The sequence below is a fragment of the Phyllobates terribilis genome, unplaced genomic scaffold (genome assembly GCF_046119375.1).
Source record: "Phyllobates terribilis strain yellow unplaced genomic scaffold, ASM4611937v1 Scaffold_7__3_contigs__length_470593459, whole genome shotgun sequence".
Classification (NCBI taxonomy): Eukaryota; Metazoa; Chordata; class Amphibia; order Anura; family Dendrobatidae; genus Phyllobates; species Phyllobates terribilis.
The window spans coordinates 242973800-242999807 of NW_027362767.1; the positions used below are offsets into that span (position 1 = coordinate 242973800).

Genomic DNA, 26008 nt, shown 5'->3' on the forward strand with positions numbered 1-26008 from the left:
ATGTCCTTGGAGCAGCTTGCCGCAGATGATCGTGATGGACGACTGCAGCTGATCCTGAAATTCCAGGAGCGAGCAGAGCAACGGGCCCAAGTCGACCGAGAGGCTGCTGAGCGACAAGCTGACCGACAAAACCAGCTGGAGATAGCCCGGATTCAGAAGGAGTCACCCTCTACGCAGACCCGTGAGTCCAACAGTGCCAGCTGCTTTAAACCCCGTCCTGAGCACTTCCCTGTGATGGAAAAGGATGGGGACTTGGACACATTCCTGCGAGGCTTTGAAACGGCCTGCAGGCAATATCAGCTGCCCACAGAACAGTGGGCAAGATATTTAACTCCAGGGCTCCGAGGAAAAGCCTTGGAGGTGTTCGCTTCCCTCCCTCGAGAACAAGATGGAGACTATGAAGCCGTCAAGCAGGCCCTGATAAAAAAGCTCCAGCTGACTCCGGAGGTTTACCGGAAAAAGTTCAGAGCCTTCCAACGTGGACCACATGACACCTACAGCGATGTGGTAGACGGGCTCAGAACCAACTTTGAGCAGTGGATCCGAGGACTGTCAGTCACCACCTTCGAGGACCTGAAGGATCTGATGGTGAAGGACCAGTTTTTTCATCTTTGCCCAGTGGAAGTGAGACAGTTTGTTCTTGACCGGGAGCCGAAGGAAGCCGCCAAAGCAGCCCAGATTGCAGATACCTATGAGGCCAACCGCACACCAGAGGTGCGGAAGTCAGCCACCGCCAGCTGGAAAAGGAGTAAGCCGACGACCACCCCCAGTATTCCAGCCAGCCGGCCCTCAGTGGGTTCTGCCCCATCTTCCAGCACCCAGCCTGTATTTGACTCCCGTAAGTGCTATACTTGTGACCAAACTGGTCACATCAGCCTTGTCTGCCCGGAGAGGCAGAAGATGAAACCCACACCTGAGGCCCCAGGGCCTACTGCAGCCATTCTTTTTGTGGGTGGGGTGGTTGGTCGGGCCCGGGAGAACTTACAACCCGTTACCGTGGGAAACACAGTTACTGTCGGCCTTAAGGACACTGGCGCAGAACGTACCCTGATCCACCCTGAATTTGTGTTACCAGAGGAACTCATTCCTGGGAAGACCCTGACTGTCACCGGGTTTGGGGGTGTCCGCCGTCCCATACCGATGGCCCGAGTTTTCCTGGACTGGGGTGCGGGGAGGAGGTTAAGGGAAGTGGGGGTGTCGGAGAATCTCCCCACTAATGTGTTATTGGGAACTGATCTGGGACAGTTGGTTGCCCGATACATTCCTCACAACCCTCCCAGATCTGATCTGTCATGTAATGCCACTGTCAAAAATGTGAATGTGATGTCTAATAAAAGTGTGTGTTGTGATAAAGGGGAACTCAGCCACCTCACCCCGCGGGGTGATGCTGCTGAGGATCTGTAGCGCCCCAAGGGTTCGGCCGCTACAGGGGTATTGCACCTCTGCCAGAGGTGTGATATTCCACTCTCGGGTAAGGATGGTGTGTGGACCGGGACTCAGTTAGCTGCATGCATCACACACACCCCATTTCCGGGGGACAGCTCAACGGTGCTCCCATTAGTACAGTAATGCAGGCACGACAGATCATGTCCCTGGCTGGAGTGGGGAGGGGGGAGGAAAACCCAGTGATGTAGGAGCAGGAGGGGACGGTTTCTGGGCATAGGTAGGAGCCCATTGGTTGCAAGTCACCTGGGCTCATACACAGAGAGGGAGGTATATAAGGTGGGCACCATCTTAGTTCTGTGTGCAGAGAAAGGAGAAGTTCAGCCAGAGAGGGCTGACAGGGAGCTGTGGCTCGGTCTGGGCCCAGCTCCACAAGGCAGGCCTAGAGTGAAGGCCGGAGCAGAAGAAAGGAACAGAAACAGAAAGGAACAGAAAGGAAAGTAAGAAGGAACAGAACACTAGGAGAGGCCCAGAGACACGAAGGCAGAAGGAACCCTAAGGACCCAGGAGATTGCGGGTGACGGGTTGGCAGAACGGGGTACCGGATCCCAAGTTGGTGGAGGCGACTAATCCTTAACCAAGAACCGGCGGTCGCGATCATTTACTGGTGCGACCCCTTACCACACCTACTAGGAAGGCACACCACATAGGGTCAGGGAAGCGGGCACCCAGCCTCCCAAGAGAAGATCCGAGGCAGCTGGACAGGAGTAGTGTCGCTGGTGGGGTACGGCTGACGAAAGGATAGAAGGGAGTCCTGTGCCACACTCCGGAAATATCTGGGGCTTGGCCGAGCCCCCTGCCTGGTGGACGCAGCACGGCTCGGGCGGTCCTACCTGTGCACAAGTGACCTGGATGAGAACTGTGAGTAAAGAACCTGAACTGCAACACCTTGTCTCTGTGCTTTCTCACCGCATACAGCACTACTAGTACTGGGACGCCCCGCATCACAACCACCATCATTGCATCCACATTCCCTGCCCTGAGGCTATACTCTTCCCGTGGGGAGTTATTCCATCCTTTGCTGCGCACACCACACCAGCCTCAGCGGCCCGCCTCGCAGCGGCAGTACACCCTGGCCGCAATCCACGGGTGGCGTAGTCAGACATTAAACCATAAAAACCCTATAAAAGACTGCCACTGGTTTGACCACCCTGAGCCACGGGACCGGGTCACCGCCACGGAGACTACAACCCCCAGAGACCCGGCTCCGGGTAACCCACACACGTGCACACACGGCCCAGGGGGCGCATCAGATCCCCTAAAGCGAGCCAGTATAAGTGCTAGGGGCAAGGGGGGCAGGCACGGACACCAGGAAGCGGGTCATCCCGTGCAGGTGACCAGTGTTACACCAGATGGTGACATGGTCAATGGTAGCGGCCCCATGACTAGCACGGCTTCAAAGGTGATGTGGAAGGATGGGGAGAAACACGGGGATCATAGGGAAAGTGGTCCCGTGCCGACGACCAGTGTCACGACGGACTGTGACATGGCCGGTCATAGCTCCCCCTAGAGAGCGCAGCTCCCAAGGTAAAGATGATGACTGGTAAAAAGGTAGGCCGCATAACCAGGCAGGGTAGGAGGAATGTGTGTTCCCCTGTCTGTCAGGAGTATAGGAGGAAGGTACCCATAGCCTGTCAGAGGTGTGGGGAAGATGTATCCCAAACCGGTCAGTGTGACCGGAAAGCTGGATCCACAGGAAGGGTATTGAACATGGCAACGCAGACGGGCTGTCCCGTCAAGGAGAGACCGAGGAGGTAGTCTTAAAGGGGCGATCTGTAAATCACCCCTTACGCCACCTTAAAGAGGGGGAGATGTCAGGAAAATATTAATATCAGGGAGAGATTAACAGAATATTAGCCCTTCTCCCATGCCCTCTGCTGTAGTGTTTGTCCAGAGATGACAATCATACAGTGTCTAATGCAAATTATCACCACTTGTTAGCACCTAGCTGTCCCATTTTCCTCAGCACAAAAGCCCCAATTAGCGCTTGCCTGAGAAATAGTTTATGCAAATACGACCAGCCAAGGAGTGTTATAACTTCGTTAGGAAGTAAGCATCTTGTCCCTGAAAGACGCAGGAGGTAATTAAAATGCAGGCTTGCACTAATTTGCGTGTAACTGTTGACGCTGCTTCCCGAGCTTCAAAGGGGAATTTGCAGACATGATGACTCCGATATGAATTATGAGATATTATGAGTTCCATACGTCAGGCAATAACGAGACCCAAATGGGTAGTGACCAAATCAGCCCAGGAATGTGTAGGTACTTTTCCAGGGCTGTAACCAAAATCAGGGAGCTGCAGTGCAAAAACACCAGAATGGCAGACTGCAGCTATGCGAAGTGTGATATCAAAATAAAGATAAAATCATAAGGGAAAAAATGGCATAGTCTGCAAGCTTCTGCGATCAACGGGCGATGAGTTATCGCAGAAGTTAGCGTTTCTAATAAAAATGTACAGGCTGGAGACCGGCCCACATGATGTCACCACAAGGGGCGTGTGGCCAGATCTCCCTTAGGTATAAAAGAATCTATGGAGAAGACAGGAGCACTCATTGCCAGGGGGGAATAAGAATTATAAGCAACGGGTCCTGTTCAATAACAGCATATTCTAACCGGGGAGCCCCTCCTCCACCTATATTGAATCGTCTCCACGATCGTATAGAGTAAGTTATCTTCTTTTTACCCTGTTTATTTTATGTAACTGCCTATGTATTTTAATGTCCCCGTTGTAACATCCTTGTGTATATATTTTCCCTAAACACTGCCTCCCTTTTGGATTAAATATAAAATTTAATAGTTCTGTTTCTTTTGTTCTGTAATCGTTCCCTTCCCCGAAGCCATATACGCTACCAAAACGCAGGCGTCCGGCCAGGCCTGTATTATATTTCAAACTCGGCCGGTGGTGGCAGAGAATATTAATAATTGGGCTATCGTGAAGCTGACAGTGACCGGAGGGCGTTAAACACGGTTTCCAGGCTGTGGAACCCAGGGTGTTGTGCCATACACTCATTGGTCGCTTACCGATACCTACGTAGAGAGTAGTCTGGATCGCGTGCTCGCGACTCCAGACGAAATACGGACAGCGTAACGGCACGATGAGATATTGTGTGATCTCCCTGGTGCCGTTCCTGACTGTGTGTGGGTGGACTCCCTGACAAATTGGTGGCAGCGGTGGGATATTGTATGATCCTGCCGATGCCGTTCCTGACAATATTATATATATATATACAGTACAGACCAAAAGTTTGGACACACCTTCTCATTTAAAGATTTTTCTGTATTTTCATGACTATGAAAATTGTACATTCACATTGAAGGCATCAAAACTATGAATTAACACATGTGGAATTATATACTTAACAAAAAAGTGTGAAATAACTGAAAATATGTCTTATATTCTAGGTTCTTCAAAGTGGCCACCTTTTGCTTTGATGACTGCTTTGCACACTCTTGGCATTCTCTTGATGAGCTTCAAAAGGTAGTCACCGGAAATGGTTTTCACTTCACAGGTGTGCCCTGTCAGGTTTAATAAGTGGGATTTCTTGCCTTATAAATGGGGTTGGGACCATCAGTTGTGTTGTACAAAACTCTGGTGGATACACAGCTGATAGTCCTACTGAATAGGCTGTTAAAATTTGTATTATGGCAAGAAAAAAGCAGTTAAGTAAAGAAAAACAAGTGGCCATCATTACTTTAAAAAATGAAGGTCAGTCAGTCCGAAAAATTGGGAAAACTTTGAAAGTGTCCCTAAGTGCAGTTGCAAAAACCATCAATCGCTACAAAGAAACTGGCTCACATGAGGACCGCCCCAGGAAAGGAAGACCAAGAGTCACCTTTGCTTCTGAGGATAAGATTATCCGAGTCACCAGCCTCAGAAATCGCAGGTTAACAGCAGCTCAGATTAGAGACCAGGTCAATGCCACACAGAGTTCTAGCAGCAGACACATCTCTTCAACAACTGTTAAGAGGAGACTTTGTGCAGCAGGCCTTCATGGTAAAATAGCTGCTAGGAAACCACTGCTAAGGACAGGCAACAAGCAGAAGAGACTTGTTTGGGCTAAAGAACACAAGAAATGGACATTAGACCAGTGGAAATCTGTGCTTTGGTCTGATGAGTCCAAATTTGAGATCTTTGGTTCCAACCACCGTGTCTTTGTGCGACGCAGAAAAGGTGAACGGATGGACTCTACATGCCTGGTTCCCACTGTGAAGCATGGAGGAGAAGGTGTGATGGTGTGGGGGTGCATTGCTGGTGACACTGTTGGGGATTTATTCAAAATTGAAGGCATACTGAATCATCATGGCTACCACAGCATCTTGCAGCGGCATGCTATTCCATCCGGTTTGCGTTTAGTTGGACCATCATTTATATTTCAACAGGACAATGACCCCAAACATACCTCCAGGCTGTGTAAGGGCTATTTGACCAAGAGGGAGAGTGATGGGGTGCTACGCCAGATGACCTGGCCTCCAGTCACCAGACCTGAACCCAATCGAGATGGTTTGGGGTGAGCTGGACCGCAGAGTGTAGACAAAAGGGCCAACAAGTGCTAAGCATCTCTGGGAACTACTTCAAGATTGTTGGAAGACCATTTCCGGTGATTACCTCTTGAAGCTCATCAAGAGAATGCCAAGAGTGTGCAAAGCCGTCATCAAAGCAAAAGGTGGCTACTTTGAAGAACCTAGAATATAAGACATATTTTCAGTTGTTTTACACTTTTTTGTTAAGTATATAATTCCACATGTGTTAATTCATAGTTTTGATGCCTTCAGTGTGAATGTACAATTTTCATAGTCATGAAAATACAGAAAAATCTTTAAATGAGAAGATGTGTCAAAACTTTTGGTCTGTACATATATATATATATATGCCACAGCACTGCCTCCTCTTCGAACACAGGGCCTAGAAGGGGTCTCCGGTTCTTCCCACTAGGCTGCAAGTCCTCCTGACAAAGTCTATCATGGCTCGCTGGGCCACCTTCGCTTCATCTGGCTCCTGTCCCATCTGTTGTACTAGCCCAGACCATCCCCTGTACTGTACATCAGTGCTGGAAGCAAAGGCCCGACGACTCACTCGCGCCTCCCATTCTCCACCACAGGCGTACATGCCCGAGCGGAATTTCCTCACGGATCTCCAGTGCTTGACCAACAGCGGACGTCTCTGGTACCCGAAGTAGTGAGAGGGCTGGGAAGCATCTCTTGACTGGTGTAGTCTGGACTCCAGCTCTTGACCGGCAAAGGTCTGGTTCTAAGGCCTTGACTGGCATAGCCTGGACTCTGGGACTTGACCGGCACAGGTCTGGACTCTGGGTCTCGTCTGGCGCCGCCCAGGTTCTGCTTCCCAGGATGTCACAACCCGCTTCCTCGGGCTCATTATCACGGCCTGTCACCTTGGCCTCAGATTCTTCCCTGGCACACGTCCTGTCCTGCCCGTCCTTTACTTAGCACCAAATCTGCTCCCGTTTTGGTGCTCTGGCCTTTTATGTCAGGGAACTGTGTCATCAAGGACACGTGACCCGGCGTTTCATCTAAACTCTTCCTTCCTGAAACTCTCCCTCTTTGTATTGGTTCCACAGGATACCGCCTGGACGGCAGACAAATGCCGCACAACGCTGAGGATTTTCGCTTCTTATGACAGACCTTCTTACAGATGACTCCCACCAATCAGCTGTTTTCAGCTCTGGTTATAGATGGATATAAAAAAATGAACAAAGCAGAAACCGCAAAGCTCCGTACACTGTATATTGGCCATTGACAAGAACTGCAGCTCAGTTCCTTTTCACTTAGATAAGAACATCAATATCATGTCAGGACAACCCCTTTAACCATTAGTGACAGTGTGGGTCTGAGCTCCAAGACCCCCACCAATTAAAACTTCTGACATGTCTCTATGACATAGCAAAATTTCTAAAAGTTGTTTATGGGATTGTCTCATCTGGACAATCTCTTTTAATATACGGTATTAGGCCATAAGGTCAAAGCTGGGGGGGGGGGGGCAAACAATAGGGAACCGTCTGTGTTGCATTTGATCAAATCTTGTTTTAGATTTGCATGGGTGCCATAGGATACAAACAATTGGGCATGTTTATAAGTTGTCTTGGATTTATATAAAATCGTCAGATAGCAGGAAATGTGGTAAAATAATGAAATATTCAACATTTACCTGTTTAATCTCCTGCGGGTCTTGTAACACTGCTTCGGTGAGTTTGCAGGTCCTGTAGCAGCAATCATGTTTATCATTCACATGACCACTGCAACTAATCTCTGGCTTCAGCAGTGACCCTCGAGGCCAGTGCCGTGAATACTGGACGTAATGTCATCACTGCCGGCCAGAAAACACTGGAGCAGCATTGTTGGATCGGTAATGGATTGCATAGGTGAGTAATGGTTATATTATTATTTTTACTCATTTCTTGCTTCAGACAATTTTTTAAAACCCTTGCGGCCCCTTTAAAGTCCATCATGGATGATTCTTGTTTCCCATTATGGATGTCCCCAACATTAAATTTCTTATTTATTTACTAAGTGTGTAATATTTTTTAGCCATTTTTACCTGCAGTCCTATATAACACTACAATCAAGAAATCATAAAAATGAGTGGTACCAATCACAGCACTGCTGCAAACGAGAAAATTGTTGCATCTGTATTTCTATATGATCATTATATACTGGGATTACTTACTGTCACGTATGTTCTGCAGAGTCCAGGATTTATTTACCTATGTAGTAAAATAGATTTTAATTAAAAATTCTACTACTCGAATTTCAGGATCCAAGATAAATGATACTAAATCCCAGGCTCTGAATTTAACCATGGCCTCCTGGGAAGTGAAGCTTCTTTGTGTGAACTTAGGTTTCCATCCAAGGTCAGATTCCCTTGATTATTCATATATTCATATTCCCATACACCAGTTCCTTTTATAAATCATCCATGTTATCAGGGGCGTAACTACCGCGGTCGCCGCTGTGACCGGGCCTGGCGGGTGAGGGGCACTCCGACGCCAGCAAATACTTCATCTGGATGTGCGGCCAGTCAGAGGCCAGCGGCTTGCATCGGCGTCCACGTGATTGGGAGGGTGTAGCATGTAACAATAAACAGTATGTGCAGCAATAAAGGCAACACTAATTAATACTCAGTTTATACATCCTTTGGCATTGATGACAGCCGCCAAAAGTTTCTTGTAGCCATCTATAAGCTTCTTACACCTCTCAGCTGGAATTTTCTCCCACTCTTCCTTTGCAGTTTGTTCGAGCTCTTGAATGTTTGCAAGGTTCTTTTTCCCAATGGCAGATTTCAGCTCACCCCAACGATTTTCAATGGGATTGAGGTCAGGACTCATTGCTGGCCATTTTAAAACAGTCCATTTTTTCGTTTTCAACCATTCCTGTGTACTTTTGGATGTGTGTTTTGGGTCATTGTCTTTCTGGAGGACCCATGATCTTCGACTCAAAACAAGTTTTCTTACACTGGGTAGGACATTTTGCTCTAAAATCTCTTGATAATTCTCTGATTTCATGATTCCTGTGATATAATCAAGGCCTCCAGTACCAGACGAGGCCTTGAAACAAACCCACAGCATTATGGATCCTCCACCATGCTTAACTGTTGGTAAGGTATTCTGTTCCTTAAAAGCTTTATTGCGCCGTCTGTAAACAAACTGTTGCTTTGCATTGCCAAAAAGCTCTATTTTTGTTTCATCTGTCTACAGAACATTTTCCCAGAAGGATTGTGGTTTGCCAAGGTACTCTTTGGCACAGATCAGTCGTTCCTTTTTATGTCTTTTCTTCAGCAATGGTTTCTTCTTTGGCCTTCGCCCATAAAGCTCTGCTTGGTTTAGTGAGCGCCGTATGGTACTTGTTGAAACCACGTCCCCAGACTCTTCCAGGTTGGTCTTCAGGTCTTTAGATGTTTGAAGTGGTGTTTTTTCCACCATTCGCACCAACCTTCAAACACATCTCTTGTCAATTTTCCTCTTTCCTCCACGTCCCGGGAGGTTCTTGACGGTTCCGTGCTTGGCAAACTTCTTAATAACAAAAAATTTGACACTGGGATTCCAATGACTTTGGAGATGTCCTTATACCCTTTGGAAGTCTGGTGTTTGCTAATAATAGCAGTTCTGATGTCCTAAGACAGCTCCTTTGTCTTCACCTTTGTGGCAAAGGAACAGGGCCTACCAAGTGGCTTTTTAAAACAGTGAAATCATCATTCATTGACTAATTCATGTCACATGGGCACCGACAATTAATCACAAAAGAATCTCTTTTGTGATCTACCACAGGCGATTCAAAATGTGTTTCCATACTAAATTAATGTAAAGGGTGCCAATACCAGTGTCACAGCAAGCCCCCCTTTGATGGTCACAATACTCTCAGTGCCCTTATAACAATAATGCTTCTTAAGTGAACACTTAACATTTAATAATGTCCACTGAGCTCCTCTATACACAGTGTGGTGGGCCCACAGCTCCTAATACAGAGTATGATGTCCCCACAGCTCTACTGTATACAGTATGATGGGCCCACAGCTTCCCTATACATAATATAATTCCCCCACAGCTCCCCTATACACAGTATGATGGGCCCACAGCTACCCTATACATAGTATGGTGGGCCCACAGATCCCCTATACACAGTATGATGTCCCCACAGAAACCCTATACACACTATGGTGGACTCACAGCTCACCTATACACAGTATGGTGGGCTCACAACTCCCCTATACACAGTATGGAAGGCCCACAGCTCCCTTATACAGAGTATGATGTCCCCCAGAGCTCCCTTATACACAGTATGATGTCACCACAGCTCCCCTGTACACAGTGTGATGACCCTACAGCTCCCCTATATACAGTATGGTGGGACCACAGCTCCTCTATACACAGTATGATGTCCCCACAGCTCCACTATACATAGTGTGATATCCTCACTGCTCCCTCAAAAGACAATATAATGACCCCCACAGTAGAACCCACACTATATAATGGCCCCCACACTGTATAATGGCCTCACAGTAGTCCCCACACTGTATGATTGCCCCCACAGAAGGCCTCAAACTGTATAAGGACCCCTACATTAGGTCCCATGGTGTATAATGGACCCCCACACTTTATGGGGACCCCCATAGATGTCTATACAATGTGTGAGAGCCCCCCACACTGTATGATTGCCCCACAATAGGCCCCAAACTAAACTGTATAATGGCCCCCACATTAGCCCCCAAACTGTATAATGACCCCCGCATTTGCCCCCAGACTGTATAATGGCCTCCACATTAACCTTCAAACTGTATAATGATCCCAACATTACCTTCCATGCTGTGTAATGTCCCCCACACTTTGTAAGGGCCCCCACAGTAGTCCCTATAATGTATGAGAGCACCCCACACTGTTTCAGAGGTGGGCAACCGCCACCTCTGCAATTAGCTATGCTACAGGGTGCCAGAGATGCAGTTGCATATGGGCCCTTAGGCCTAAGGGGGCAAAAAAAGTTTCTTTAGCATGAGTAGAGAAGACCAATACTGTTAAAGAACATCATGTTGGGGCCCTGTTGAAGGTTTTGTATCGGGGCCAATAAGCTTCTAGTTATACCACTGACTGGTATCGGCTGACGGCTACATCTGCACCCCCTTTATCCGCGAATACGTTTAAACTCAGATTCCCTTTTCCTAGGGATGAAATCTGAAACATGATCAAGTTTATTGATTACTTTCAGATCTAGACCCCAGACCAGACCCTTGAATAAATTCAGACCCTAGACCAAACCCCTGAATAAATTCAGACCCCAGATCAGACATCTAAGACTCCAGAGCAGACACTAAAATAAATACAGACTGTAGACCCTATATTAGGACTCTAGACCCTACATTACTTCACACCCTAGACAAGACCCCAGAATAAATATAAACCTAGGAAAAATACAGACCCCAGTCTTCTTAAACTATTACAGTACTAAAAGCAGAACCGCACAGCCAGAAGTCCCCTTACTACATGTACACCCCAGACCATAATCCAAATAAATTCAGATCCCAGACTAAACACCCTAAATATAGACCCCAGACGGAAGCCCTTAATTGATTTACATCTCAGACCAAATCGCTCTATATTAACCTGACCTCACACGGTTCCCATATATTTTCCCAGAGTTTGCATTCTCCCCCTCACAGAAGCTTTGCTCAGTAGCTTCAGGACTAGCAAAGATATAGCCAAGTTACCTTGGCTGTGCAGGTCCTCCAGGTGCCAGGGATCATTGCACAAATAAATGTACTCATGCTATTTGTTGCAATCCATGGCAAAAAAGAAGCCTGGAGTGACCAGCTGACTGGTCAACCGGACATCCTGACTTCTGGTACTGGCATAGACCAACAGAGTGGTATTGCTGGAGAGGCAGGGAAATCAAGGGGTAAGTAATGTTTTTCTATTTTATAACATTCCCTCCTTAGGGCAGATTTTCTAAAATCATACAAAATCGGCAATAACATGCAGCCAAAATGTCATCATTTCGTCTATATGGCTGTGTGAAAAGAAGCAAAGAATTTGCAGCTGTGATCGGAAAAACACAACTCTGACCTCTATGTGTATTTTTCCTGGACATTGATTTCATAGATACTCTACATTTTTCTGTTTTATTATAGATTATATTATCGGTGACTTTTCAGAGACAATTGTGTAAAACCTGTTCTCCCACCAAATATATAAATGCTGACACAATGCATAGCATCCCTGTCATCTGCTCAGGAAATTCTTGCAAAGACTTTACCCGGGAAAATGATAAGCAGACAGACCTAAACATTGATGGAACCAGGTTGCTTGATAAACAAAATCATCATATACAGTATCTTCTGTGCCACATATCCAGGAAATCCTCTTCACAGTTAGGAGATTTAGAATCTGAACCATTGTGTAGTGCTATATAATAAAAAATATCCCACTATCCATATTACTTCTAGATGCCATCAAGAAAAAGTTCAACCTCAAGTGGTACTTTAGCAAGTTCTTTTGCACAAGTAATATTATAATATTATATATTATTTTATTCCAGCATTCCCTCTTCATTATGAGCAGCTGTATCCCTTGACCACCGGTCCAGTACATGTTCTCCTGTGCATAAAAGAGGTCACTCTCTCACGTCCTGTGAACTATAGAATGGACATCATTACCCATCAGATCCCTGCAGGGCAGCTCACAGACTGCTCTCCTCATTGTTTCTCTGTAGATACTCCAGCAGTAGATGCCATTTCTGCTTCATAGAGAAAACAGGAATATAGTGGGTGAGTGCATACAATGACTAATTACATGGTAGTTAAAAACCAAGATGAAGCTTCAGGTTCCTTAACCTGTTTTGACCAACTGATACGGAGAAATCCATTAGAAGCAGGAGAGAGGGGACACTCAGTTGGATGCATTTCATAGAATACACAGGTACTTTGCTGTATACTTCACATAGGATACACTGAGATTGCCGTGTACATCAAATAGAATACACTGAGACTGCTGTATACATCACATAGCATACAATGAAATTGCTGTATACATGACATGGGAGCGTAGAGAGATTTGGTGCGCACTCAGCGTGGTAGGGGGTGCTGGTTGAACAGTGTAATCCAAGTAGTATATATGAAAATCAACCGCGTTCACATGGAGAACTTGAAAATTTTTAACATGCAGGAAATTTTATTGGTACAAAAAAATTAAATCAGCGTGGTGCTGGGTATGAGGACAAAAATGACAAGCAACGTCACGTTTCGACCCATCCCGGGTCTTTATGCAGTAGTCACTATGTCCAGAGAGCAAGGGGATTGGTGTGAAAAGCGCAGCATGCGCCTGGTGAGACTGCCATATACATCACATAGAATATACTGAGACTATATACATCACAACGATATACTGAGACTGATGTATACATCACATAGGATACACTGAAACTCTGCTGTATACATCACATGGGATACATTGAGACTGCTGTATACATCACGTAGTATACACTGAGACTCTGCTGTATGCATCACATAGGATACACTTTATTGTATACATAACAGATACACTGATGTATACATCATATAGAATACACTGAGACTGCTGTATATCACATAGAATATACTGAGACTCTGCAGTATACATCACATATAATACACTTTAACTGCTGTATACATCACATAGGATACACTGAGACTCTGTTGTATACATCAAATAGGATATACTTTAACTATTGTATACATAACAGATACACTGAGACTGGTGTATACATCATATAGAATACACCGAGACTGCTGTATATATCACATAGGATACTCTGAGACTCTGCTGCACAAATCACATAGAATACACTTTAACTGCTGTATTCATCACATAGGATACACTGACACCAGGGGCGGACACTGACAGCTTGGGGCCCCTCCTTTAATGGCGACAAGGCTACAAATATATATATAGCCACACATATACATTATATATATATATATACATATACATATACACACATATATATATATATATATATATATATATATATATATATATATATATATATATATATATATATATATATATATATATATACACACACACATATTTTAGTGTCCTTCATTATGTATATTGCCGCCACTTATTACACAGTGCCCTCTCTTGTTATGTACAGCACGCTATAAAGAACAGGGCGCTATATAATCCGATATATAAGGGACGATATATCGGATTATATAGCACCCTGTTCTTTATTACATAGGATCCTCTCTTGTTACATATATAATGCAATGACGGCTGATGGAGCATGGGAAAGCTTCTTTTCTAATGGAGGAGCTGATGGACCAGTCTTCTGGTGACCGGCTGCTTCATCAGCAGTCATTTTATATCTAACAAGAAACAACTATATAATAAAAAAGGGCGCTGTCAATAACAAAAATAACTAGAATACGCTATGTAATGGACAGCACTGTACATAACAGCAGAGGAAGCTATATAATAAGCCTACATACTGTATATGACAAGCCTACAACCTGCAGTAACCACCGCTCCACCATACCGCTGCACGACCAGCTCTACCCTCACCTACTGTATCCTCACCCATCCCTTGTAGATTGTGAGCCCTCGCGGGCAGGGTCCTCGCTCCTCCTGTACCAGTCGCTGTCACATTGTGTTCAAGATTATTGTAATTGTTTTTGCTATGTATACTCCTTTTTCACATGTAAAGCGCCATGGAATAAATGGCGCTATAATAATAATAATAATAAGGGTTTTTACAGATAACATTATCACTCCAAGTCACACAGTGCCGATACAGAATAATATTTACATCCAGGCACTTACCGTTGACGTCTTTGATTAGAGTCGGTTTCTGCTGCGTCTTCTCCATCTGGTCAGACCTTCATGTCCACATCTCACAGCCACGACTCGTCTTGTCACGATGATCACCGCAGCCCTGAAAATAACAAGGTCACATATATTGTATACATACATGTGTCTCCCCCACACTGCGCCCCTGACTACAGATATGTACCCCCCCATTAATATACTATTAGCCACGTACCAATGAAAATATAAAGTGATAAGCAGCACTGTACCCCCATTAACTATAATCTCCGCCATCCAATAATATAAATTATTCGGTCTCTGTGATGCTCCCCAATAAACTGTAAAGCTCTGTGCACACGTGACAAGCAAAGTGAATGAGATTCCTGAAGTCTCATGTTCACGTTGTTTATTTTTCCCTTGCAGATTTGAAGCAGATTAAAATCTGCATAATGTCAATTCTTGCAGCATATTTCGCCCGTACAAACGAGTAGGGGGAAATACGCAACAAAAGCATTCAAAAAGGTGGCAAAAAATGTATTTTACATTCTTCCTGCCAACACATTAGGACATGCAGCAGAATTTTCTCCTGCAAATCCTGAATGTGTGAACATAGCCTTAGTCCCTGTCCTGTGTCCCCCCTTGGGACTAAGGGACTACTAATGATAAGTGCCATTTTTTGGGGGGACTATTTATATGGGACTATTAAGTCTTATTTATTATTCTTTATCTGTATGAATTGTCAGAGGGACTAAGGATCCACTAATGATAAGTGCCTTTTCATGTTTGGGACTATATATATGGGACTATTAAGTCTTAGGTGCCATTCTCTATCTATATGAATTGTCAGATTGTCTGCTCAAATTGTAGCTTGTGGACCTAGAGATTATTGTGCTGAATAGCCCTCTACAGATAATCTTTTGCTCTAATAACTAAGTTTGCACTAATGACTAATGGCCCCGTCACACTTAGCGACGCTGCAACGATCCCGACAACGATACGACCTGTCAGGGATCGTTGCTGCGTCGCTATGTGATCGCTGGTGAGCTGTGAAACAGGCAGGCTCACCAACGATCAGGGGAGCAGCGACATCGTGGAAAGAATATTTCCACGATGTCCTGCTCCTGGTTACCAGCCTGCTGAAGCAGGAGCAGGCTGGTAACTATGGTAAACATCGGGTTACTAGGGGCACACGGGCTCCTAGTAACCCGTTGTTTATCATGGTTACCACTCTGCTACAGTGAGCGGGAGGTTACCGCTCACTTTAGCAGGCTCGTAACCATGATAAACAACGGGTTACTAGGAGCCCGTGTGCCCCTAGTAACCCGATGTTTACCATAGTTACCAGCCTGATCGCTGCTCCCGCTGGTCACACACAGCGATGTGTGCTGACCAGCGGGAGAGCAACGACCAAAAAATGGTCCAGGACACTTTGCAGCGATCAGCGACCTCACAGCAGGGGCCTGATCGTTGCAAAGTGTCACACATAGCGACATCGCTGGTGAGGTCGCTGTTGCGTCACCAAAACCGTGACACAGCAGTGATCTCGCTAGCGATCTCGCTATGTGAGACGGGGGCTTAAGTTTGCCCTAATGACTAATTGTGGATCTTATATTATGCTGTTTATGTGATGCCTATCTGTGTGGAATCCACACTGGAGATTTATTATTCAAGAGGGATTGACCAAGATAGATGTGTAGTGGATCACTACTGTGCATCAGGATATTGGCTGCTAATCGTCTATGAATTAATTGTATTTAAGCAATACTAGGATTAATCTGGTCTCCAGTTGCTGGAATCTGTCCCATTGAACAGATCTGGTCATATTTAACACTATATGTTCACTTACTTTTCTACCCTTTTCTCACCATTGTGGTTTTTTAATATTTTGAAGAGGGCTTCTGTAGGGATATAAGGGACACCGACGTGGAGAGGGGGAGCCACGAAGTACAAATTAGGGTGCCAACCTCCTCTGCCAGGGAGGGAGAGATATTAGGGATAAAATAGGGACAGTATTAATCTGTATTCCTTCCCGTCGGTATGAGATCTAAATTTGATGTCCCATCTTTTGAGGATTTTCTTTGAGGATTATTGTTGTTCGTGTATGGATTTTTTAGTCCTTTTTAAACGTAATTAATAAAAGGTATTTTTTAAGGGTCCTTTTTTCTCTGGTTGTAGTTCCCCCCTATTCATTATAAGTACTTGATAACATCATAATGAATTTGGGGGTGGGAGAAGAAATTATCAGGCACTGAGCATCCTCTGCCACCTCCTAATTCATTGCAAGTCCCTGACAGCGTCTTCTCCCACCTTTCAATTCATTATAAAGTGTCCTATGCAACTTACCCCCATCATTGCTCTCCCCCCACCATCCCCATCATTGCTCTCCTCCCATCTTTGTTCTCCCACACCATACCTCAGTGTCCTCTCCCCCACCCTCATCATTGTTCTCCTACACCACCTCCATCATTGCTGTCCCACACCACCTCCATCAGTGCTGTCCCACACACCCCCATCATTGCTCTCCTTCATAATTGCTCATCCTCATCACCTCCATCATTTTTCTCCCCCACCACCTCCATCATTACCCTCCTCCACCACCCCAATCATTGCTCTCCTCCACCACCCCATCATTGCTCATCCTCACCACCTCCATCATTTCTCTCCCCCACCACCTCCATCATTGCTCTCCTCCACCACCACCATGATTGCTCATCCCCATCACCTCCATCATTTCTCTCCCCCACCTCCATCATTGCTCTCCTCCACCACCCCCATCATTGCTCTCCTCCACCACCCCCATCATTGCTCTCTCCCACCACCCCCATCATTGCTCTCCCCACACCACCCCCATCATTGCTCTCCTCCCATTTTTGTTTTCCCACATACCTCAGTTTCCGCTCCCCCACCTCCATCATTTCTCTCCCACACCACCTCCATCAATGCTCTCCTCCACCACCCCATCTTTGCTCATCCTCACCGTCTCCATAATTTCTCTCCCCTACCACCTCCATCATTGCTCTCCTCCACCACCACCATCATTGCTCTCCTCCACCACCCCCATTATTGCTCACCCCCACTACCTCCATCATTTCTCTCCACAACCACCTCCATCATTGCTCTCCTCCACCACCCCATCATTGCTCATCCTCACCACCTCCATCATTTCTCTTCCCCACCACCTCCATCATTGCTCTCCTCCACCACCTCCATCATTGCTCTCCTCCACCACCCCAATCATTGCCCTCAGCTCCACTGCCATTTTCCTCCTGTCAGCAGCGGAGCTGAGGGATCGTTCCCTGCCCGCCGCACATGAGAGGGCAATCTAGCCATGGGCACCCCGGAGTCTGGGGGTCCGAGAAGCAGGTCAGATTGCCCTCAGTATTAGTTGCCCTGCAAGGGCCCCCCTGCACCTCAAGGCCCTGGTGCAGCTGCACCGGCTGTATGTCCGCCCCTGACTGAGACTATTGTATACATCACATAGAATATACTGAGACTGCTGTATACATCACAAAGATATACTGAGACTGCTGTATACATCACATCGGATACACTCAGATTCTGCTGTATACATCACATATGATACACTGAGACTGCTGTAGAGTCATTCCATGTCAAGTGACCCAATGAATATTACCTCTATATTTTTAATTCTTTTGAGAATCTGTTCTTTGGTAATACTGTGTTAGAGGATGCAAAATGTGAAGAAAAATAAATCTATAAAATTTAGTTTTTTTAAATTAATTTTCAAAGTTGTGAAAAAATGTGAATTTCTGTGTTCCATGCCTTTACATTTCTCCTCATAACTAAGGCAAGAAACAAGATAGAGAAATGGGGAACACACCATTCAACTCAGAAAAGTACAGGCTTTCAACATATATGTCTCAAGAGTATCTTTGTTAATATTTTACCCATGCGGAATCAAACACAAAATTTCGAAACACATTTCTGAAAAATCAATATGATATTAAATTTGCAAAAAAATTCACATGTGCCTCCTATGCTCCTAGCCACATCTGTACCAAAATTCAAGTTGGGCTCTCAATGGGATCATACTTTAAAAAAAACACTCTATATAAACAGTGTCAATTCGAAAATCTTGAATTCAGATCTGTTCATCCTGTGGTCTAAAAGTGCAAGGTCTATGTTTTCCACATAAAAAACTCATGTTCATTTTACAGCTTGATGATTTAACTACTATACTCTTTAAAAACTTGAAAAAGGACATGTCTAGTGTTGTAATAATAAAAAAAAATTGATACACGTATATTTAAATATTTAATATTTCTTCTTTTACATTATTATTAAACATATGATTAGGATGAGACTATATTTAGAAAATCACATATTAAAATATGATCCCAAGGAGAGCCAAACTTGAATCCTTGTACAAATGTAATAAAAAACTCAAGTAACACATACGCCTTTTTTGAAAATGTTATAACATACTGTTGTTACAAAATTGTGCATAAAAATTTTGAATTTGACTTCTCACAAAAGAAAATATCAACAAACATAATCTTGTGACATATCAAATTAAAGCCTGTATCGTTCTAAACAAAACGGCGCCTCTCCCATCTCTTTATCTTATTTCTAACCCGAGATATGATAAAAAATGTAACATCATATAAGCCCAAAATTCAGACTTTCAAAACTTTAGAAATCTATAAAAATGAACTAATGAAGATAAAAATTCAAAACTTTTTTTGTAATTCACTAGAGTTTCAAGTAAAAAAAAATCCAAAGACATCGGGTAAAAAATATTCAGATTTGGATCCCTTGACATGGAATGACCCTGTATACATCACATAGGATACACTGAGACTGCTGTATACATCACATAGGATACACTGAGACTATGCTGTATACATCACATAGGATACACTGAGACTCTGCTATATGCCATATTTTTTGGACTATATGCATCGGACCATAAGACGCACCTAGACGAACCAAAAAAATGTAGGCAGAAAATGTGGTCATGATGCCCTGTTAAGGGGGAGGGGTCTTCTGCTGACACTGTTATAGAGGTAATGTCCCCTAATTCTGTTAATATCCCCCATCCTAGTATATATGGCCCCCTCCTTCCTGTTATACTTGGCCCTCATCCCCATCCTGATATGCATGGCACCCCAATCCCCATCCTGGTATGCATGGCCCCCTCATCCCTCTTCCTGGTATGTATAGCCCTCTTCATCCTGTTATGTATGGCCTCCCTCACACCCATGCTGGTATGTATGGCACCTTCATCCCTCTTCCTGGTATGTATGGCACTCTTCATCCCTGTATGTAAGGCCCCCCTCATCCTGGTATGTATGGCCCCCTTCATCCCTGTATGTATAGCCCCCCTCATCCTGGTATGTATGGCCCCCTTCATCCCTGTATGTATGGCCCCTTCATCCCTGTATGTATGGCCCCCTTCATCCCTGTATGTAAGACCCTCCTCATGCCTCATCCCTGTATGTATGGCCCCCCTCATGCCTCATCCCTGTATGTATGGCCCCCCTCATGCTTGTATGCATGACCCCCTCATTCTGGTATGCTTGGCACCCCCTGATCCCCATTCATGCTGCACAGAAAAAAAAATAAACACTTATACTCACCTCCTCTCTCCTCCAGCGCTGTGTCACGCTGTGTGCCGGAATAGTCACTGTTCCCCATGCTGGGACTGCGTGCGTGGGGAGCAGTGACTATTCCGGCACAGAGCGTGACCCAGCACTGGAGGAGAGAGGAGGTGAGTATTAAAGTTTATTTTTTTTCTGTGCAGCATGACAGGAATCAGGGGGTGCCAAGCATACCTGGATGAGGGGGCCATACATACAGGGATAAAGGGGGCCATACATACCGGGATGAGGGATGAGGGGGGCCATACATACAGGGTGCCATACTTACCAGGAGCCGCGCTGCAGGCACTTGCCGGTTATTAAGGAAAATTAATATTCACTGCTCCCCACACCCATGGGCGTGAGGAGCAGTGAATATTCATTTTCTTTAGTAGCAGGCACAGTGTAGGCTGCAGTAGACGGCTGCTGCCTCCTGTGCACCGCTACTCCGCCACTGTCGTTTCCCCCACAACCCCCACCACCCACAGCCACAGTTTTTATGCATATCGGACTATAAGACTCACCCCCCACTTTCCTCCAAAATTTTGGAGGAAAAAAGTGCGTCTTATAGTCCGAAAAATATGGTACATCACATAGGATACACTGAGACTCTGCTATATAAATCACATAGGATTCATTGAGACCCTGAAGAGTGACTAAGTGGTCATCAGCTCTATGTCACAGATTCTTCATGACTACAATGAGAGATGTCTCAGAGCAGTGCAAGTGCAGTGTGATGAGACTCCTCCTCCTCTGCAAAGCCAGGAGCATCATGGGAATATAGTCTGCATTAGGAGAACCATATCAGAGGGGAAGAAGGACTTTAGATGACAGACAGCTCAAAAATAACTAAAAAAAATAGAAAAGCCATGTACAAAATATCAGTTGTACTTCCTCTTCCTAAATTTTAACAATATGAATATTTATTGTGAAGCAAACACAAAAGCCTAGACAAAACAAATAGAAACATTTAAAAATGAGCACATTGCTCCTGAATCTGTTAGGTCAAAATTTGGCACTGGGATTCAACCCATATAACCTGCATGATAACTAATAGAGCCACGTAGATATAATGAATATGTAAAATACATATGAGTGAACATTAATTTTGCTGCTGTGACCTGGAGATAACATGGCAGTATGTGGTATAGGTTAGCTTCAGGCAGGACTGGCGTCACCACCCAGTACACCCGAGCAAGTGCCAGAGCTCTGGACAAACGGGGGGGAGGCACTCGCCGTCGGAGACACCAGTGCGCTATGGGGCCCATGAGTCGGGGGGCCTGGTGCCAGCACTGTCATCAGGGTACCTCTCCCTCTGCATCATACTTTCAACTGTTTCGGCATCCTGGATGCCGATACAGTTGAAAACAATGATGAGAGAGGGAGCCGTCCTGACGCTCCCTCTCACATCATTTCCCCTCTGCGTCTGAGCTCTGTGACGTCTCCACAGCGCACCCTCTGTGCTGAGCAGTGCAGAGGATCAAAAGATGCTGAGGAGACCGGAGCATTATATGGGGCCCATTATACTGTATGGAGTAATCTATGGGGCCCATTATACTGTATGGAGTAATCTATGGGGCCCATTATACCATATGGAGTAATCTATGGGGTCCATTATACTGTATGGAGTAATATATGGGGCCAATTATACTGTATGGAGTAATATATGGAGCGCATTATACTGTTTTGATGAATATATAGGGCCCATTATACTGTATGGAGGACTATGTGGGGCCCATTATACTGTATGGAGGACTATGAGGGGACCATTATTCTGTATGGAGGACTATGTGGGGCCATTATACTGTATGGAGCACTATGTGAGGCCATTATACTGTATGGAGCACTATGTGAGGCCATTATACTGTATGGAGCACTATGTGAGGCCATTATACTGTATGGAGCACTATGTGGGGCCATTATACTGTATGGTGGACTATGTGGGGCCCATTATTCTGTATAGAGCACTATGTGGGGCCATTACACTGTATGGAGGACTATGTGGGCCCATTATACTGTATGGAGGACTATGTGGGGCCCATTATACTGTATGGAGGACTATGTGGGGCTCATTATACTGTATGGAGCACTATGAGGGGATCATTATTCTGTATGGAGGACTATGTGGGGCCATTATACTGTATGGAGCACTATGTGAGGCCATTATACTGTATGGAGCACTATGTGGGGCCATTATACTGTATGGAGGACTATGTGGGGCCCATTATTCTGTATAGAGCACTATGTGGGGCCATTACACGGTATGGAGGACTATGTGGGGCCATTATACTGTATGGAGCACTATGTGATGCCCATAATACTGTATGGAGCACTATGTGGTGCCCATATTACTGTATAGAAGACTATGTGGTGCCCATAATACTGTATGGAGTACTATACTGTCATGTCTAAAATGAAAAGTCTTCAATCACTCTGTGTGACTGCAGACTTTTGAATCCCCCCAGGTCATGCACTGTGTGCTGCGAGGATTCCTCGGTTTCTGAGCTATTGTAGAATTTACAATATATATCACTTATGTAATGTAAGAAGTTAGTGAAATCTTTGACATTGTACTATCCCTATATTTCTCTTCTGTATCGGTGCATCATGAATCATGGTATGTGTTAAAGGGGACCACTGAGACTCTTTCGCCCGGGGCCCACAAACACCTGGAGCCGGCCCTGTCTCCAGGTCACAGCAGCAGAGCTTCCTGCTTCACATGCTCACAACACATCCTAACATTGTAAGACTTTTCTTCAATCTTAGACTCCATACAAGCAAATGGAAGGACTGGGAAAATGCACAAAATATTCCAATATGTCGGAATTATTTTTATATCTAAGTATTTTGTAAGCAATACACAACTGTATAACTGGTTTGTTAGTAATTGTCTGGAGTAGCATTTGTACTCATTGGATCAGAAGGAAGGCAACCCGCTACCCACCGAGCCGAATTCCAGGCAAATATAACATTAATCAGATGATGATAACATCATCCGCATTCCAGACCGCCTATTTGTGACCAGACTATACGTGTTCATATTGTGACTTTCATAGCATTTTTTCTGTTACCTATCCTTTGATACATCTGGGCCTATTGTAAAAGTCCCATTGTCATGTCAGTCCATATGAATAACTGAACGACACTTCAAAAGCAGTGACAAAAACATCAAGTCCATCCTCAATGGGGGGCCCAGCCTTAAGTAACGTACACCACGCCCTTCTGGACGAGTGTTAGGAGGAGGGGGGTCTGTTTTTCTGGTATTCGGGCTCCTTGGAGAATTTCTTTACTTGTGTAAAAGGCATTTCCTCCTCGGTGATATCCAGCTGCATAAGACCTCCCCAGTCCCTGCTTGTTTCCTGGACAGAGCTCATCAGATAGTGCTGATTGTCAGAGCAGTACAGAGCAATCTGGACGGTTGTCCACTCCTCATCTCCTACATCTCCTCTGACTTCATAAACTTCCCCTCTCTGAGTCTTTATGTCTCTCTTCTTCTGCTTATAAACAGTCGGTCTTCTCAGGAGGGACGAAATCTGGATTTCTGTCACCGTCTGACTGATCCCAGCTCCGTGTCAGCCCGTCCTGCTGTGATCTCACTTTGGCGCTTGATCGGAGCTTTGTCTGAGCCGGCGCTCCTAGACACAGGCTAAGAAAGGACTTCCACGAAGCAGAAAAGGAGACGTCTTAGAAAGATGAAGGTTCTTCAGATGATTCTTCTTGTTCTTGGTCTCCGAATGGGACATTCAAGTAAGTCCATAACAAAAGTGATGCCTATTATTATGGATACTAGTGACCAGAGCCATACCTAAGCTTTCCTTCACATGGGGAAGGTTCAGGTCACTGCCCTAACCCTATATCTAAATATCTTGGCCAAAGCAAAGAGGCTGTTAGCGCCTACACTGACATCCAAGGTGCTCCAAAGTTATACCCCTAGAGGTGACTTATTATTTTTATTTATTATTATAGCGCCATTTATTCCATGGCGCTTTACATGTGAATATTACAGAATGCACTCACTTTGCCGACTCCACTCGGTAGGGTTAAAAACCTAATTTTCAGCTACACTCTAGTCTAGACTCACTCATATGCAGCCACGAACCTTAATACTATGGCATATTTATACGGTTGCTGAGCCAAAGTCAACTCAACTTTATGTGTCTTCTATAATGGTTGGGTTCCTCTTGGTGGGAATATTATAGTTAAAAATTCGGGTGGACTTGAGTCAATGAAATGGAAGTGATTGTTGTTCAGGTGTTTTGGAACTTCTTGTGCTGGTACTAATACTTCCAACATAACATTGCAACTAGAAAAAAATGACCTTTTGAGCATTGGAGGCTGGCTTTTCGTTTAACTGGTGGGAATGATGCACTGAAATGGTTAATTTTTGGATCTCCACTGAAGACCCCCAGTAGAGCTCATATCTCATAATATGGATTCAATTTGTAGTTGTCTCAACTCCCTTGGGAATTGTAGCTCACAACATCTTGTGAGTAATATGTTTTATAATCTTGAGTTAAACGGTCCCAGAATTTTGGAAAGCATGGTTACCATCACGTAGAAGACATACCCAGGAGGACCATGCTATGCACGCAAACAGATGCTTGTTAGTTTGGGAGGAATTTTTTATAGACGGTTAAAAGCAAAACAGGAACAAAATATTTACAATGAGGAAACGAAAGTTCACTGACATTTCTGAAGTTTGTGACTTCAACTTCATCTTACATTTACTAGTATTTGAAGATATCATATAGTCAAATCTATTGCAAAGTAGGCGAGATAATTTGTATGTGTAATTTGTATGTCATTAGGTTGGGGGGATCCTAGAGCAGTGGTCTGTAACTTGTGACTGTCCAGTTTATGCGAAACCACCGCTCCAACCGATGGCTGTCAGGACATGCTGGGAGTGGTAGTTTTGGAGACCACTGCCCTAAATTATTGTAGATTATTCCACTTGATCCAGCGTAATCTTCTATATGAGAAAACCCACCATATTCACTCTGCAAAGTCAACTACGTCTCACATTGATGTCACTCCTGATTTTAAGCGGGTCTTGATGCTGGTATCCCTGTATAATAATCCAACCACAATATTCAGTGTGATCCTGTTCTGTAAGTGGTGCCGGCATTATACGCAGAAGTGGTCATGTGTATTCTCCATGGTGTAGATTTCACTGTTACATTTTGCAGCCAAGGGCTACAGAACCACAGGATGTGACCACAAATAATAAACAGCTTGTCTAGAAAGGGCTCCTATTTCCTGTTGACATGAAAACATTGTATAACATTATACCGTATGAGATTTTTTTTCCAGTTTTTCTTTAGCAACTCCTATAAATAGCAAGTAGTGCCTATTCCAGACTTCCTTCCGTCCTACCAGTGTTACCAAGACCAGAACTCGGGGGCCGCTTTTCAACAAGTCAGATTTTATCCTGTGTTCAGCTATCTGAAAGCTAATCCATGGCCCCAATCCATCATGACTGGTGTTTTGTATGCCATACATGATCCTGGAGTAAAATGACCCAGATATATTAAGAGTCGTGCGTCTCTCAATGAATTTGGGGCATCTTTCTGCCGCCGTGCACGCACATAAGAAAAGGGAGTGTTACACATCTCTGTCATAATTTCTGCAAAAAGTTTGTGGTGTAAATTATAAAGAATTAGTCGGCCGTGCTTAGCACCAC

General features: G+C 44.8%; 2 protein-coding genes across 2 annotated transcripts in view; both read left to right on the forward strand.

Moving 5' to 3' along the window:
• On the forward strand, nt 1-23978 carry LOC141155477 (uncharacterized). Its single transcript, XM_073642344.1, has 4 exons — nt 1-1294; nt 7717-7803; nt 8212-8308; nt 23837-23978. Exons 1-4 carry the CDS (start codon nt 1-3, stop codon nt 23976-23978), a joined length of 1620 nt encoding a protein of 539 aa, XP_073498445.1.
• ENG (endoglin) overlaps nt 23620-26008 on the forward strand; it is a 51029-nt gene continuing 48640 nt past the window's right edge. Inside the window, exon 1 of the mRNA XM_073640015.1 lies at nt 23620-24075. Coding sequence (XP_073496116.1) covers nt 24021-24075 — 55 coding nt within the window. The 5' untranslated portion in view covers nt 23620-24020. The remainder of the gene's footprint in view (nt 24076-26008) is intronic.